Below are 13,636 nucleotides of genomic sequence, written 5' to 3' on the forward strand. Positions count from 1 at the left end.
CGGTTCGATCCCTGGTTGGGGAACTAGGATACCACATGCCGCGGGGCAAGAAGCCCACGTGCCACAACTAGAGAGCCCACACACTCTGGAGCCCACGCACCACAACTATAAAGAAGCCTGCACACCGCAACGAGACCCGATGTGCCGCTACTAAGACCCAAGCAGCCATAAATAAATAAATAAATAAATAAATATTTCAAAAAGTCTCCTAACTCTTAATTCATAATACACCTGAAGCATACTAAATACAGAAATTTTCATATCTAAAATTCTTTGTTGGGGCTTCCCCGGTGGTGCAGTGGATAAGACTCCGTGCTCTCAATGCAGGGGGCCCAGTTTCAATCCCTGGTCAGGGAACTAGATCCCACATGCATGCCACAACTAAGAGTTCACATGCCACAACTAAGGAGCCCGCATGACGTAACTAAGGAGCTGCCGAGAAGCAACTAAAAGAGCCCATGAGCCGCAACTAAGGAGCCCACCTGCCACAACTAAGAGCCGGTGCAACCAAACAAATAATAAATAAATACCAAAAAAAGAAAATTCAGGGCTTCTCTGGTGGCACAGTGGTTGAGAGTCTGCCTGCCGATGCAGGGAACGTGGGTTCGTGCCCCGGTCCGGGAAGATCCCACATGCCGTGGAGCGGCTGGGCCCATGAACCATGGCCACTGAGCCTGTGCGTCTGGAGCCTGTGCTCCGCAACAGGAGAGGCCACAACAGTGAGAGGCCCGTGTACCGCAAAAAAAAAAAAAAAAAAAAAATCATTGTTTCTCTGGCATAAATACTACTGACAGTATCCTCTTACCTACCCCATCCATGCCCCAGTTGTAAAAGTTGAGACTTCGAAGTCAAGTTAACATTTTACCAATATACACAAGAAAACTAGCATTCCATGTAGACCAGCCCACTCTAGTAACCAGACTGTATGACTGAACAGCACACCTTATAATCCAACAATACTCGATTACAAATGTGAAGTAATAAATACCCTTGAGAGCACAGATCTAAATTATCTTTGTTAGTAAAATCTTACTTATGATACTGCTGAGTTTTCTGCATTAGCTTCTCTGGCAAGCCATCTTCATCATCAAACTGCTCCATGGGCTCCACAATGACTGGACGAGGGGTCCTGGACAGGTACAAAGCATTAATAAGAATTAATACAGTATCAAGAATTAACGTCCTCCTAGAAATCTTTTATAGTAACTCCAAGATACATACTTGGAAAATTTCTTTCCTGAGTAAAATGTCTGAAATCAGTCAAAAACACTCGCTGCACAGACACAGGTGAATGTCCAAGTCAAAAATGAGTGTTTATTTTTAGAGCATGGAGTCTATTCAAGGTGACAGAAAAATACATCAACCACGAACCTGCGTGAGCACCGCAGTTAACTTTTACAAAGCACAATGCAGAAGAGCGAGTACCTGACTCTCATCCTGTGTGTGTCGTCCTCATCCCCCCAACCCCATCACCTCAAATTCCCACCACTGCCCACCTGTCAGCCTCCCTCTGTGTCCAACCGGTCTTGTAAAGAAAAGTCTTTCTAAAACCCAAAATGAGACCTAAAAGATTATCAGCCAAGAAAAAGGGAACGAGGCGGGGCCAGAAGCAACACATGCAAGGAGGAAACGGGATGGGGGGACAAGAAGAGTGGATGATGACAGATCTGACCTGGAAACCCTCCTTTATTGTTTTCCAAAGGAAGGGAAAGCTCACTGAGGAAAGACAAGAAAGAAAAGTAACTGCAGTAGATGATATACTGATATTAAAACTTTCCTTGCTATCAGTCTCTCACCATGCAAACAGACTAAAATCTATTTATACTGCCTTCTGAACAGAGATGCTTCAGAGAGAAAAAAGTCACGGTTAATTTTTGAGGTGTTAAGAGACGAGCTAGAGAGGTGAAGGGGCTTCCGCAGTTCAGAATGCTTCCCTAGTTCAGAATGCTTCCCTTTACAAATAAATAAAGGTCCAGAGATTAAGAGACTAAATATTCCACTGTAGGGAAAGGAAAGATATAAATCCGTTATTTATAAAGTTATTCCTGGGCTAATGAAGACATTTTAGAGAGAAAATGAATTAGAAGCAGATGTGGAATACCTTGGGGTGATGAAGACAGTGAGATTAGAAACCTCAGATAAAATGCGTGGGAACCCAAAAGAAAAGGGATTCACAGGCCTCATTTTCCAGGGTGAGATCTCGTGTCCAACATGTAAAAACAGAAACATAAGAAAGAATAAGTAAACACAGCCTCCAAGAGTACACATAACCCAGTGAGGTGTGAGAAAGCAGCCAAGAATTCCTGAACCCACCCAGCCCATAGGAGGATCTAGTATTCTCAGAGCGCCCAAAGGGGCCCAGGGACAAAATGAAGAAGATGCACTATATGGACCACTTAACCACTGGAAGCCTTGGCAGGGCCACAAACATTCGAAGAGTAATAGAGCCAGGTAAGAACTACACCTGAACCGAGGCCAGCAACGACTGAAACCTGCACCCTCCACTTCAACACCACAAGGCCACCACCACCCTAGAGAAAAATTAGAAGAGACCTCAAGAGGAAAATGTACTGGGGCTTCCCCTGTGGCACAGTGGTTAAGAATCCACCTACCAATGCAGGGGACATGGGATCGAGCCCTGGTCTGGGAAGATCCCACGTGCCACGGAGCAACTAGGCCCTTGCACCCCAACTACTGAGCCTGTGAGCCACAATTACTGAGCCCGCATGCCACAACTACTGAGCCTGCGCTCTAGGGCCTGCCTGCGAGCCACAACTACTGAGCCCACGTGCCACAACTACTTAAGTCCACATGCCTAGAACCTGTGCTCCGCAACAAAAGAAGCCACCACAATGAGAAGCCTGCGCACCACAACGAACAGTAGCCCCTGCTCGCCGCAACTAGAGAAAGCCCACAGGCAACAACGAAGACCCAACGCAGCCAATAACAAATAAATAAAATTTAAAAAAATAATAATGCCAATGTCATAACTGACATTTTTGTCATTTGGGGAGCTAAAACAGATAAAAGGAAATAACAGATGTAAATAAATTCAATGTGTGATCTTTGATTGCAAAAAATAAGTTATAAAACACATTACTAGGCAATGGGGAAACATAATATTCAATTAAAATTAAACTTTAATATTCAATATTAAATATTGGATAAACATTGTTTCCTCAGTGTGACAATTATATTGTGGCTTTATTCATAGAAGATACATGCCAAGTACTGTAATCAGGGGTCAAGTATGTTATCCACTGCTGACTCTTAAATGAATTAGCAAAGAAAAAAACAAATTTGTACATATAGTGAAAAAACTATTGACAAAATGCTAACAATCAGTGAGTGTAGATAACATTTATATTAACATTAAAGGATTGTTTTAAAGGGAAAATATCTTTCTCTAAACTGAAATTAAAACATACACTTTTTCCTCCTTCTAAGGAAGCAACTCCAACATCATCTTTAGGGTATCAGTTGGAAAATAGTAAGAACAGACCACTATATCTTCATTGAAGTTAACCTGAAATGATCTTTAAAAAAACAAACCAAAAAAAAAAAGGGAAAGGGAAAAAAATTTGAAAAGTGAGCACCTATCATTATGCCTCCTCAATTCCTGTGAGCTCCAGGCATGAGCACCTCTGCTGCTCTAGGTGTGATTCTAATGTTTAAAGATGTGGACATACCTTTATTATCATAGGTGAAGCTTTTTAATTTCCCCTTTTTTCTATTTTTCTGCCTCTTTTGTAATTTCAAGACAGCATAGACATATAATTTACACATACTTTTGCTTACTGTGTGGTAATCATTATATATTCTGTGTACAAGGTCATTTACCTAAAGGCATGTGTGGTATACAACATTTTATGACAATTTAAAGGTATTTTCAAGAGAAATTTTGATTACACAAGATGTCTACATTTAGAAACTAAATCCCTGTGATACCACTCCTATAAATCACTTGTATTACCTCAGATATCTGAGATACAGTCAGTCCATCAGTAAATATTTGATTACCTAACAGGTACCAAGACTGCAGTTGGGGCTAGGGATACAATGATAAACAATCCCTGAAAGTCTTCTAAGAGACCCACCCCCTCCAAAAAAATGAGTAAACAAAAGAACCATTTTAAGACCTAAGAAGAAAAAACAATGCTGTCAGAAAGAATAACAGAGGCGCCACTTTAGATAACGCAGTCCAGAAAATCCTCTCCATAAAGCGACCCTTCAGCTGAGACCAACTATTCAAACAGCAGGGAGAAGAGCATCCTGAGCTCCATGAGAATGTTTAACAACAAAGGACCTGAGTAAGGAGAGTCTACAGAAAGAAGAAAACACTCCACCTGCAGCACAGTATAAGAACCAAGGGAGGGCTTCCCTGGTGGCCCAGTGGTTGAAGAGTCCGCCTGCCGATGCAGGGGACACGGGTTCGTGCCCCAGTCCGGGAGGATCCCACATGCCGCGGAGCGGCTGGGCCGGTGAGCCATGGCCGCTGAGCCTGCACGTCCGGAGCCTGTGCTCCGCACCCTTGTGGCACAGTGGTTACGAATCCACCTGCTGATGCAGGGAACGTGGGTTTGATCCACGGTCTGGAAGATAAGATCCCACATGCCGCAGAGCAACTAGGCCTGTGTGCCACAACTACTGAGCCCACGCGCCTAGAGCCTCTACTCCGCAAGAAGAGAAGCCACAGCAAAGAGAAGCCCACGCACCACAATGAAGAGTAGCCCCGGCTCGCCGCAACTAAAGAAAGCCCGTGCGCCCCAACGAAGACCCAATGCAGCCATAAATAAATAAATTTACTTAAAAGAAAAAAAAAGAAGCAAGGGATTTGGCATCAGACTAAACTCTACCATTTATCTGCTGTGCAATCTTAAGCAAACTACTTAACATCTCTGGGCCAATTTTCTCACCTGAAAAATGGAACAAATAATAACCAGTGTTGTTCTGGAAATCCATGAAATAAGACACATAAAATGTTCAACACCTTGCCCATTCCCTCAAAATTGTTATAAATTATTCTAAAAGCTACCCGTAAGAATTAAATATTTACCAATGCCTGGCTATGACTTTAAAAAACAGCAATTAATCAAAGCCTGCAGTGGAAAAAACATACTAACCACACACCTTGCCTACTGCTTTAGTCCTTGCCTTCCTTCACTCTTTAAATAACTATTACAAGCTTACTATGTGGCCAAGAAATATTAGAATACAAATGTTAGGATTATAGTGTTAAGCCAGACAAAGTCCCTGCCCTAGTGGAGCTTATATTCTACCGCAGAGAAAGACATGCAACTTAACACTAAGTGCTATGGAGAAAAATAAATTGGAGAATAAAGCATCAGCCTATTTTAAGATAAAACAGTCAGCTTCCCTGAGGAGATAACATCTTAGCAAAATGTGAATAAAATGCAAGAGCAAGGCCCATGATGATCTGGAGAGAGAGCATCTCTAAGCAAAGGGAACAAGAGCCAAGTCCCTGAGAGAACAAGTTGGCAGAGCTGTAATTCATGCTACATCTGCTATAAAACAGCTTTAACACAAATGCTTAACTGTCAAAAACAAACTGAAAAATGCTTTACAAATCACCAAACGAAGCTCCTTGGGGCCAGGAAACAATTTTTTTACATTGTCTTTGTATCCAATTCCCCAAATCCTAAAATATTTGAACGATCCAAATCAACAGCACAAGTGCCAGAGGTGGGCACAGTATCAGATAAAAGAAATCAATTCAGTAATCAACTAAGGAACTTTTACACCAAATTCAGTCTTAAGACTAAGTAAGAATGCATATCCAGAGCTTTCTTGTGGGCAAACTGAAAGGAAAGACATGTTAATATGGCAACAGGTTTAATGACCATCATAATTACTTTAAAATATTTTTAAGTAAATGGAGAGATACATCACATTCGTGGATTGGAAAAGGTTGATAGAAGATGTTAATGTTCCCCAGAATGATCTGTAAACTCAAAGCAATTCCAATCAAAAGCCCAGCAGATTATAAACAGAAACTAACACACCTCTGTAAAGCAATTATACTCCAATAAAGATGTTTAAAAAAAAAAAAAAGGCCCAGCAGAATCCTTTTTAATTGACAAGCTGATTTTAAAACCAGTAAGGATATACAAGGAAATGATAATAACCAGAACAATTTTGCAAAAAGAATAAAGCTGGATGATACTATCTGACTTCAAAGCTTAGGGTAAGGCAATTAAGAAAGTACAGTACTGGTGTAATAGACATACTGATCAATTAAACAGAAAAAAGAGTACAGATTTTTTTTCCAGTTTTTTGATAAAGGTAAAAGGTAACAAAGGGGAAATCATAATCTTTTCAATTAATGGTGCCAGAACACCCAGATATCTATGTTAAATAAATAAACTGTTACCTCCCATCATACTCAATACGAATCACAGGTTTAAATAAAAAGCTATAAAATTTCTCAAGAAAACATGAGAAAGCTTTGCTACCTGAGGAAAGGCAAAGATATCATACAAGGATTCAAAAAGAACAAAGCATGAAAGAAAATAAATTGATAAACTGGACTTCACCAAATATAAAAACTTCTGCTTTTGAAAACCACTATTTAAAAAATTAGAAAGCAAACCACAGACTGGGAGAAATAGTCTTAATACCGACCTGTACCCAGATCTGTTAATAATGTAAGACAAACAAGTCAATTAAAAAACAGGCCAAAAATGTCAACAGACATTTCACAAAACACATAAAAAGAGCCAAAAAGCACATGAAAAGATGCTCATCATTGGTCATTAGGAAAATAAAATCTAAACCACAATGAGACACCACTACACTCACTACAATATCTAAAAGGCTGAAAATACGAAGTGCTGTTAAGGACATGATCAACTAGAACTCTCTCATCCATTGCTGGTGGGAATGTAAATAGGTACAAACATTCTGAAAACAGTTTGGCAGTTTCCTATAAAGCTGAACATATGGTCATTTCCTCCTAAGTATTACCCAAGCCACATGAAAGCATAATGTTCACAAGAAGCTTTGTACACAGATGTTCATAACAGCTTTATTCACAATGGCCAGTAGTTGGAAGCAACTTGAACATCCACCCACATGTCACCGGACAAAGTTGTAACTCGGCCATAAAAAGGAACAAAATACTGGTACAGTGATATGGATGAAATCTCAAAAACACGCTAAGCAAAAGAAATCAGACACGAAAGACTACACACTATATAATTTCATTTCTATGAAATACAAGACAAAACTAATTTATAATAACAGAAAGATCAAGAGCGGTCTAGGCAGAGATAAGAGGTGGGGAGTAACTGCAAAAGGACACAAAGGAACTTTTGTTGAATGCTGGAAATGTTCTATATCTTGACTGTGGTAGTAGGTTACATGACTACATACATACATTTTTAAAAACTCATTGAGCTCTACATGCAAAATTGGGTGCATTTTAACATATGTAAATTATACTTCAAAGTTGACCAAAATGTCATTCATTCATTAAATGTTAACATTTTGCTTTGCACACAATAGACGTTCAGTAAATTGAACAAAAATTGTAGTACAAAACATTCCTGAGATTCATGTAGAACGGATCAGTACACTGAAGTCTGAATAAAGTATGACTCCTGACAGTACATAAATATACCCTATTTGTATTCACTGAGTATTTATTCAACACCTACTTACCACATGCCAAGACAACATACAGAATGCACTGCAAAGAAAGAAGTGAAAACAGAGAGAAGCCCATGTGTAACTGTATAGAAGAATGACAAGACATTTAAACTCACGTTGTTAGCAAGAATGCCCCATCACCACATCTCTCCAGAGCCTTTCGTGCAGGAGGTTTTGCTGCAAATTCCACAAAGCCTTTTCCCGTAGCTCTACCACGGTCATCCACGACAACCACAGCTTTCTCTACTGGACCAAACTGGGAAAATGCTTGCTCTAGAAGCTCATTGGAGACAACCGGAGAGAGGTTCTTGACAGTTAAGGCTGCTCCATGTGTAGCAAAACGAATTCGGAGAGGTCTGCTCTTCAAAATGGTGCCATCCAGCTCTGCTTTTGCAATTTCAGCCAGTGTTCTGGACTCCTTTTTAGGAAGAAAAAAATCACCTTTTAAAAATTACAGTAACAAAAAATTTTAAATAGTGGTTTGTTTCTAGGGAGGAGAGCTGGGCAGCTTTAGAAAATGACTGATAAGGTCATTCTGTTTTTGCGTCATTCAATGATGGTACCACATGCATTTTATTAGTATTTTAAAGATAATTAATTTTAAACATTTTAAGTAGAAAGTTCCAACCTCAATGTCGTGTAAAAAGTCATCACTTAAAGATGATCTACTCATAAACAAATTGCCAACTATTAAATATTCAAAGTAATATCTTTTATCAATCTCCTACATGTATTAAAAGAAACACATAATTACTTTTTGAGACCGATTACCAGTTACTAGAAACTATTACTGAAAATATATTAATTCTCTACACACTCCATGTTTCTGATATTTGTATCTTAATAAAGCGTACCAGCTCTCCGATGCCAGACAAATCCCTTTCCATTTTTATTTCCATTTCTTTTATATTATCTGTAAGAAAACTACTATCAGGTGTTATTAATCACCTCTTCTGAAATACTTTCATGGGCCACACATTTCTCACCATTACAGTGAGAGAAGCAAACACACATTCATGGGCTGTAAGAGTTCTCTCCCAAAAAAAGAGTTCTCTCCATTATACAGAAAAGTGCACATACACTTATTATAAACTAGAAAATATGTTCATTGCTGAAACTACAAGTTAAGAGAACTTCCTTCTTGAAGAATTCAAAGCTGGTATAAAATAGGCATCTAAAACAACAAACTGGTAAACTTACTACAAGTATGTTCTTTTTGTGCTGTGAAAACTTCCCAGCAAAAACTGAAAGAGGCTTTATACGCATTTGTGAGAAAAGTACTATGTACTTTCTTATGAATAAGGTCACAATAGCTTTTTATTCAATCCCTGAAATGTTCACAGCAGCTTTAAATGACAGCACTTAGGCAAAAATCTACCTACAGAACCAATTTTACAAAGACAAATGAACCTAACCTTTTGATAGCTATTCAAAGTAGCCACTTTGTCTATCACTCTTAACTTAGTAACAGTAGTAGTACCAGCAAACATTTCACCAATACCTAACAAGGGATATGTCCTTTGCAGCTAAGATGTCATGTAATCCAGCAACTCTGAGAGGCAGATTTTAGTAACAGAGTCTTGAATTAAAATGCTGTCACACATATAACTGGGAATGGGAAGAAACGTGAGGAAATTTCATGGGGTGATGGTAACATCTTGATCTAAAATCATGAAACCATACACTTAAAATTTGTGCATTTCATTATATGTAGATTTCAAATACCTTAAAAAACAATATTGGACTCTAGCTAATGATAAGCATGCTGAAGTGTTTAAGAGTCATCGACTGATGGACGGATGGAGATAAGAAATACAGATATGTGAAAAAAATACAGCAAAATTTAACCGTAGAATCTAGGTATTGAGTGTATGAATGTTCATTTTTATACTCTGAAATTATTCATAATAGTATGTTTGCGGGCAGGGGAACAGAGAGAGCCTGGAGGACTTTGTAAAACTGTCAAGTGTTTCTAGAGGGCATCTCCTGCTCAGATTCAGTCAGACATAGTGACAATGTCACGTATCTTCTTTTTTTCAGGATGAGCAAGAAATCTCCACTTTTATGTTAAATCAAGTACTTTTTTACTGTTGGCAACAAATTCAATTTTTAATACTTTCTGGCCAAATAAAATGGTTATGCTGTCTGGAATTTTCAATGCCACAGTCCATCTTCAAAGTTTATACTTTTTATGGTTTTAAATGGTTCTACATCAGGGTTCCCCCAACCTCAGCACTAGTGACATTAGAGGCAAGATACTTCTTACCGTGGAGGGCTGTCCCGTGCACTGTAGGATGTTTATGCTAGTAGAACCACTCCCCAGTTTGACAACCAAAAATGTCTCCAGACATTGCCAAATGTCCCCTGGGAAGCAAAACCACTCCATTTGAGAACCACTGCTCTAAACGCGCATCAGTGCATCAAAGTAACTGTAAAGTCAATTAAAATTACGTATTTGAAATGAACCAGATTTCTTTACTTCATAGCTCCCGATAATGACAATAAGGTAACTTTTATTAAGTGGTTATTACATGCCAGCCATTCATTCCTCCCCCCATATATACACACAAGTGTGTGTGCACTACCTTTCATTATCCTTACCAACAATCTAACGAAGTGGGAAGTGGGTTTTGTTACCATCCTCCCTCCGCATATGGGGAAACAGGCTTATTATAAAGGTTCAAGTACCTTGCCCAAGATCACACACAAATGCTGATTTCTATCTATACAAAATTCACAATCTCCATCAATACACCATAAATACAGCCTTCCAGCTGGTATCTCTGCATCACTGTTCATAAAACGTAAACTACAGGTTCTTAACTGAAAGGAATACAAAAAACAAAAAAAAACTGAAGTGACTACCCCAAGACAGAGACTGCTTCAACTAGGGCCTAATGATTTCCACTGGCTCCACTTTCACTTTCCAACAGCTCTTTCCAAAGCACAAGATCTTTTCCCCCACTGTTTACTAATGGTGAAAATTCCCCACCGCAAGAGTACTAATAAGTTAATAAGGAAATACACTGACACAAAATGAAAAAATCCTTGTAGTCATTCAGTAAAGTTGCTTAAGTAGCCTGCAGTACATTCATACTGTGAAATACAATGTGGTCCTTAAAAAGAATCTAGTGCCATGAAAAGATGTTGAAGATGTTTACATTAAATAAAAAACTCAAAGCACAATACAATGTGTATGGTACAATTTGATTTTTATGGAAAAATTACACAATGTTTAACAGTGATCATCTTTACTAAATGTACTAAGGTAGGGAAGATCTGCTAATGTTAGAATTGTAATTAACAGAATGTCTCTGAAAAAAAAGAAAAGAGAATGTCCCTGAAATAAAAGATGACTTCAAACTATATGCTGGGCAGGCCAGTTACATTCTCTGCTACGTCTCCTCTAATATCTTATAGATCTAATAACGATCTATAAGAAGCACATATCATGTCATAATTAAACATAAAAAAGCACCAGAGGAGGGGGTTTGGTCCCCAGTGACTGACTAAAAGTAAATTCAGTTGATTTTAATTCTTTAATTAGAACAATGGTTCTCAAACTTTAACAAGTATCAGAATAACATGGAAGGGTGGTTAAATCCCAAAATTGCTGGGCCCCAACCCCAAATTTTCTGATTCAGTAGATCAAGGGTGGGGCCCTAGAATTTGCTTTTCTAACAAATTCCCAGTTAACAATTTTTGAGATGGTTTAGGGTCAGCACTGGTATTATGAATGGCAGGGAAGATCATTTAAGTGGACTTCTGCTTACACTAGGAAGAGATCTGAAGTTACTGGACGGGGACCAACCACACTTTTGTGAATCACTGCTCCAGAAATCTGGTTTACTAAAGCTAAAAGCAGGGGAAAATAAAAGCAGAAACCAAGTTCCAGTCAAACTAATGACAGTTTTAACTACAGTAAGCTTGCTTTAAAATGAACTACAACTTTTCAGTAAATTTGTCCAATCTAAATTGTCAGTAACCATCCAAAACCTAAAAAGCAGCGTCTGGGTCTAAAATTCCACAAAATGTGCCCAAAATACACACAGTGTTTCTCATCGCTCATGTACCATGGACTCAACAATATGGGTTAGAACCTCACAAGTAGCTGCCACTTAAATTCTTTTCCCCACCATTACATACAAGGAATGCTGACCCTACACCATCTCAAAAATGTTGCCTCACCTCATCAATTAACTGGAAAACTACAATTAACTAGAAATAAATTAAATATTAACTACTGAACAAGTAAAAAGAATTCCTAAAAACACAAATCAGATCAAATTATACCACTATTTTAGAGCCACTACACCACCAGTACACACTACAGCCACCATACGATTACTTATATTCAGATCAGGTATGCACTATGATTTTTCTAAGTAGAAGAAAATACATAACTCAGAAATATTTAAAGCTCTTAAATATACCTGTTAAACACAGAGTTCAGGTTAAACAGTAAAATTATCCAAGAAGTAAATCTCATAAACTAAATTCTAATTTCCAACTGACAAATTTTTAACATTCCTACACAAAAATTTAGGGTGATGGAGTCTAGGAGCATATCTCAAAGGAGCAGACAACAGCAGCCCTTCTCACCTCCTCATTTCATAATCCCACAGATAATTTTTTTAAAGAAAAGAAAAGCGAGGACCTGTATTTTCCAATATAGTAGCCACAAACCACATGTGGCTATTTAAATTAAGAATAAAAATACAGTGGGTGTGAAAAAGAATTAAAAATAAACATGGGGAAACTGAGAAAAAAATAAATAAATTACAAAAATAAATTAATTAAGAATAAATAAAATTTAAGAGTCAACTCCTCGGCCGCAATAGCCACACTGCAAGTGCTCAACACTCACATACGACCAGTGGCTGTTCTATTGGACAGTGCAGACACACTGAGGGAGGAAGAATTTTTTTTTTTTTTTTTTTTTTTTTTAAGGAAGAATTTTTAGTAGCTTTAAAATTAGGAAGGAAAAGGATTTTTCCACATCAAAAAAGAAATGTTTATTGGCTTACGTATAAGGCTTCCAGAACAGGGAAATTCAGCCTTACCATTCTTCCTCCAGAATATCAACTTCAAAATAGAACAAGATGGTGCCAGAGGCCAAAGATGGTTAAAATGTTAAATAACACCCTTCTGGAAAGTTTACTAAAAGTTGCCTATAACACGTTATTGTAGAAGCCTAAAAGCCTAACTTCCTTTATTTTAAGATAACTTTTGGATTTACGTTAAAAATAATTTTAGCAAGTGAAAGGCTGTTTCTCTAATGTCCAAAGGATAATTAAACATACTTATAATTTCATGTTCAAAATGCCAATTATTAAACTTGAATTTTAAGAAAATGTCTAACCCTTCTCTTGAAGCCATTTAGATCTTCAAATGTTCTCCCTAATACTAGTGTCACTGAATTATAATCAGTTTTCTCTACATATTAAAATTTTGCCTTTGTCTACTCACGGAGAGAACTCGATTTTGAAAGTTTAAGTTCCAAAAGGAAAGCTTCGGGAAACTGCAATGAACATAAAATTTGAGGATCAAACTAGAAAGACAAAAGACACAAAACCCACTTATTTATATAAAGCGGCCTCCCTCTAAGAAAGATATTCTGTTGGGGAAAACAAAATCCATCTAAACACGAATTACATTAATGCTGCATAAGTAACACTGTGAACACAAAGCACATAGAAAAACCTAATAAAGTAGCTCTTTTGTCCTGTAAGCGCAAACTCTCACTGCTCAAATTTCTTTTAAAGATAATTAGGGAGGCATAGTTTATACATGATGTCGGAAAACCCATTAAGGTTTAGACTGAAAAGGGGTAAAATATGTGCTATTCTAGTATCACAATGTATAAGCGGGACATAAAATAGCAGTAAGTCCCCGTGGGAAGCACGAGGCACGCGCTGAGGAGAGGGGAGGAGAGGGGATACGAGGGGAGGGGAGACGAAGGGAGGGG

At 38.2% G+C, this 13,636-nt stretch overlaps 1 protein-coding gene across 1 annotated transcript in view; it reads right to left on the bottom strand.

Moving 5' to 3' along the window:
* PSPC1 (paraspeckle component 1) overlaps positions 1–13,636 on the bottom strand; it is a 59,712-nt gene that overhangs the window by 45,799 nt on the left and 277 nt on the right. The window contains exons 2-3 of the mRNA XM_024751355.1: positions 7,785–8,086; positions 1,034–1,129 (exon numbers count right to left, since the gene is read on the bottom strand). Coding sequence (XP_024607123.1) covers positions 1,034–1,129; positions 7,785–8,086 — 398 coding nt within the window. The remainder of the gene's footprint in view (positions 1–1,033; positions 1,130–7,784; positions 8,087–13,636) is intronic.

The sequence above is a fragment of the Neophocaena asiaeorientalis genome, unplaced genomic scaffold (assembly GCF_003031525.2).
Source record: "Neophocaena asiaeorientalis asiaeorientalis breed wild unplaced genomic scaffold, Neophocaena_asiaeorientalis_V1.1 scaffold914, whole genome shotgun sequence".
NCBI lineage: Eukaryota > Metazoa > Chordata > Mammalia > Artiodactyla > Phocoenidae > Neophocaena > Neophocaena asiaeorientalis.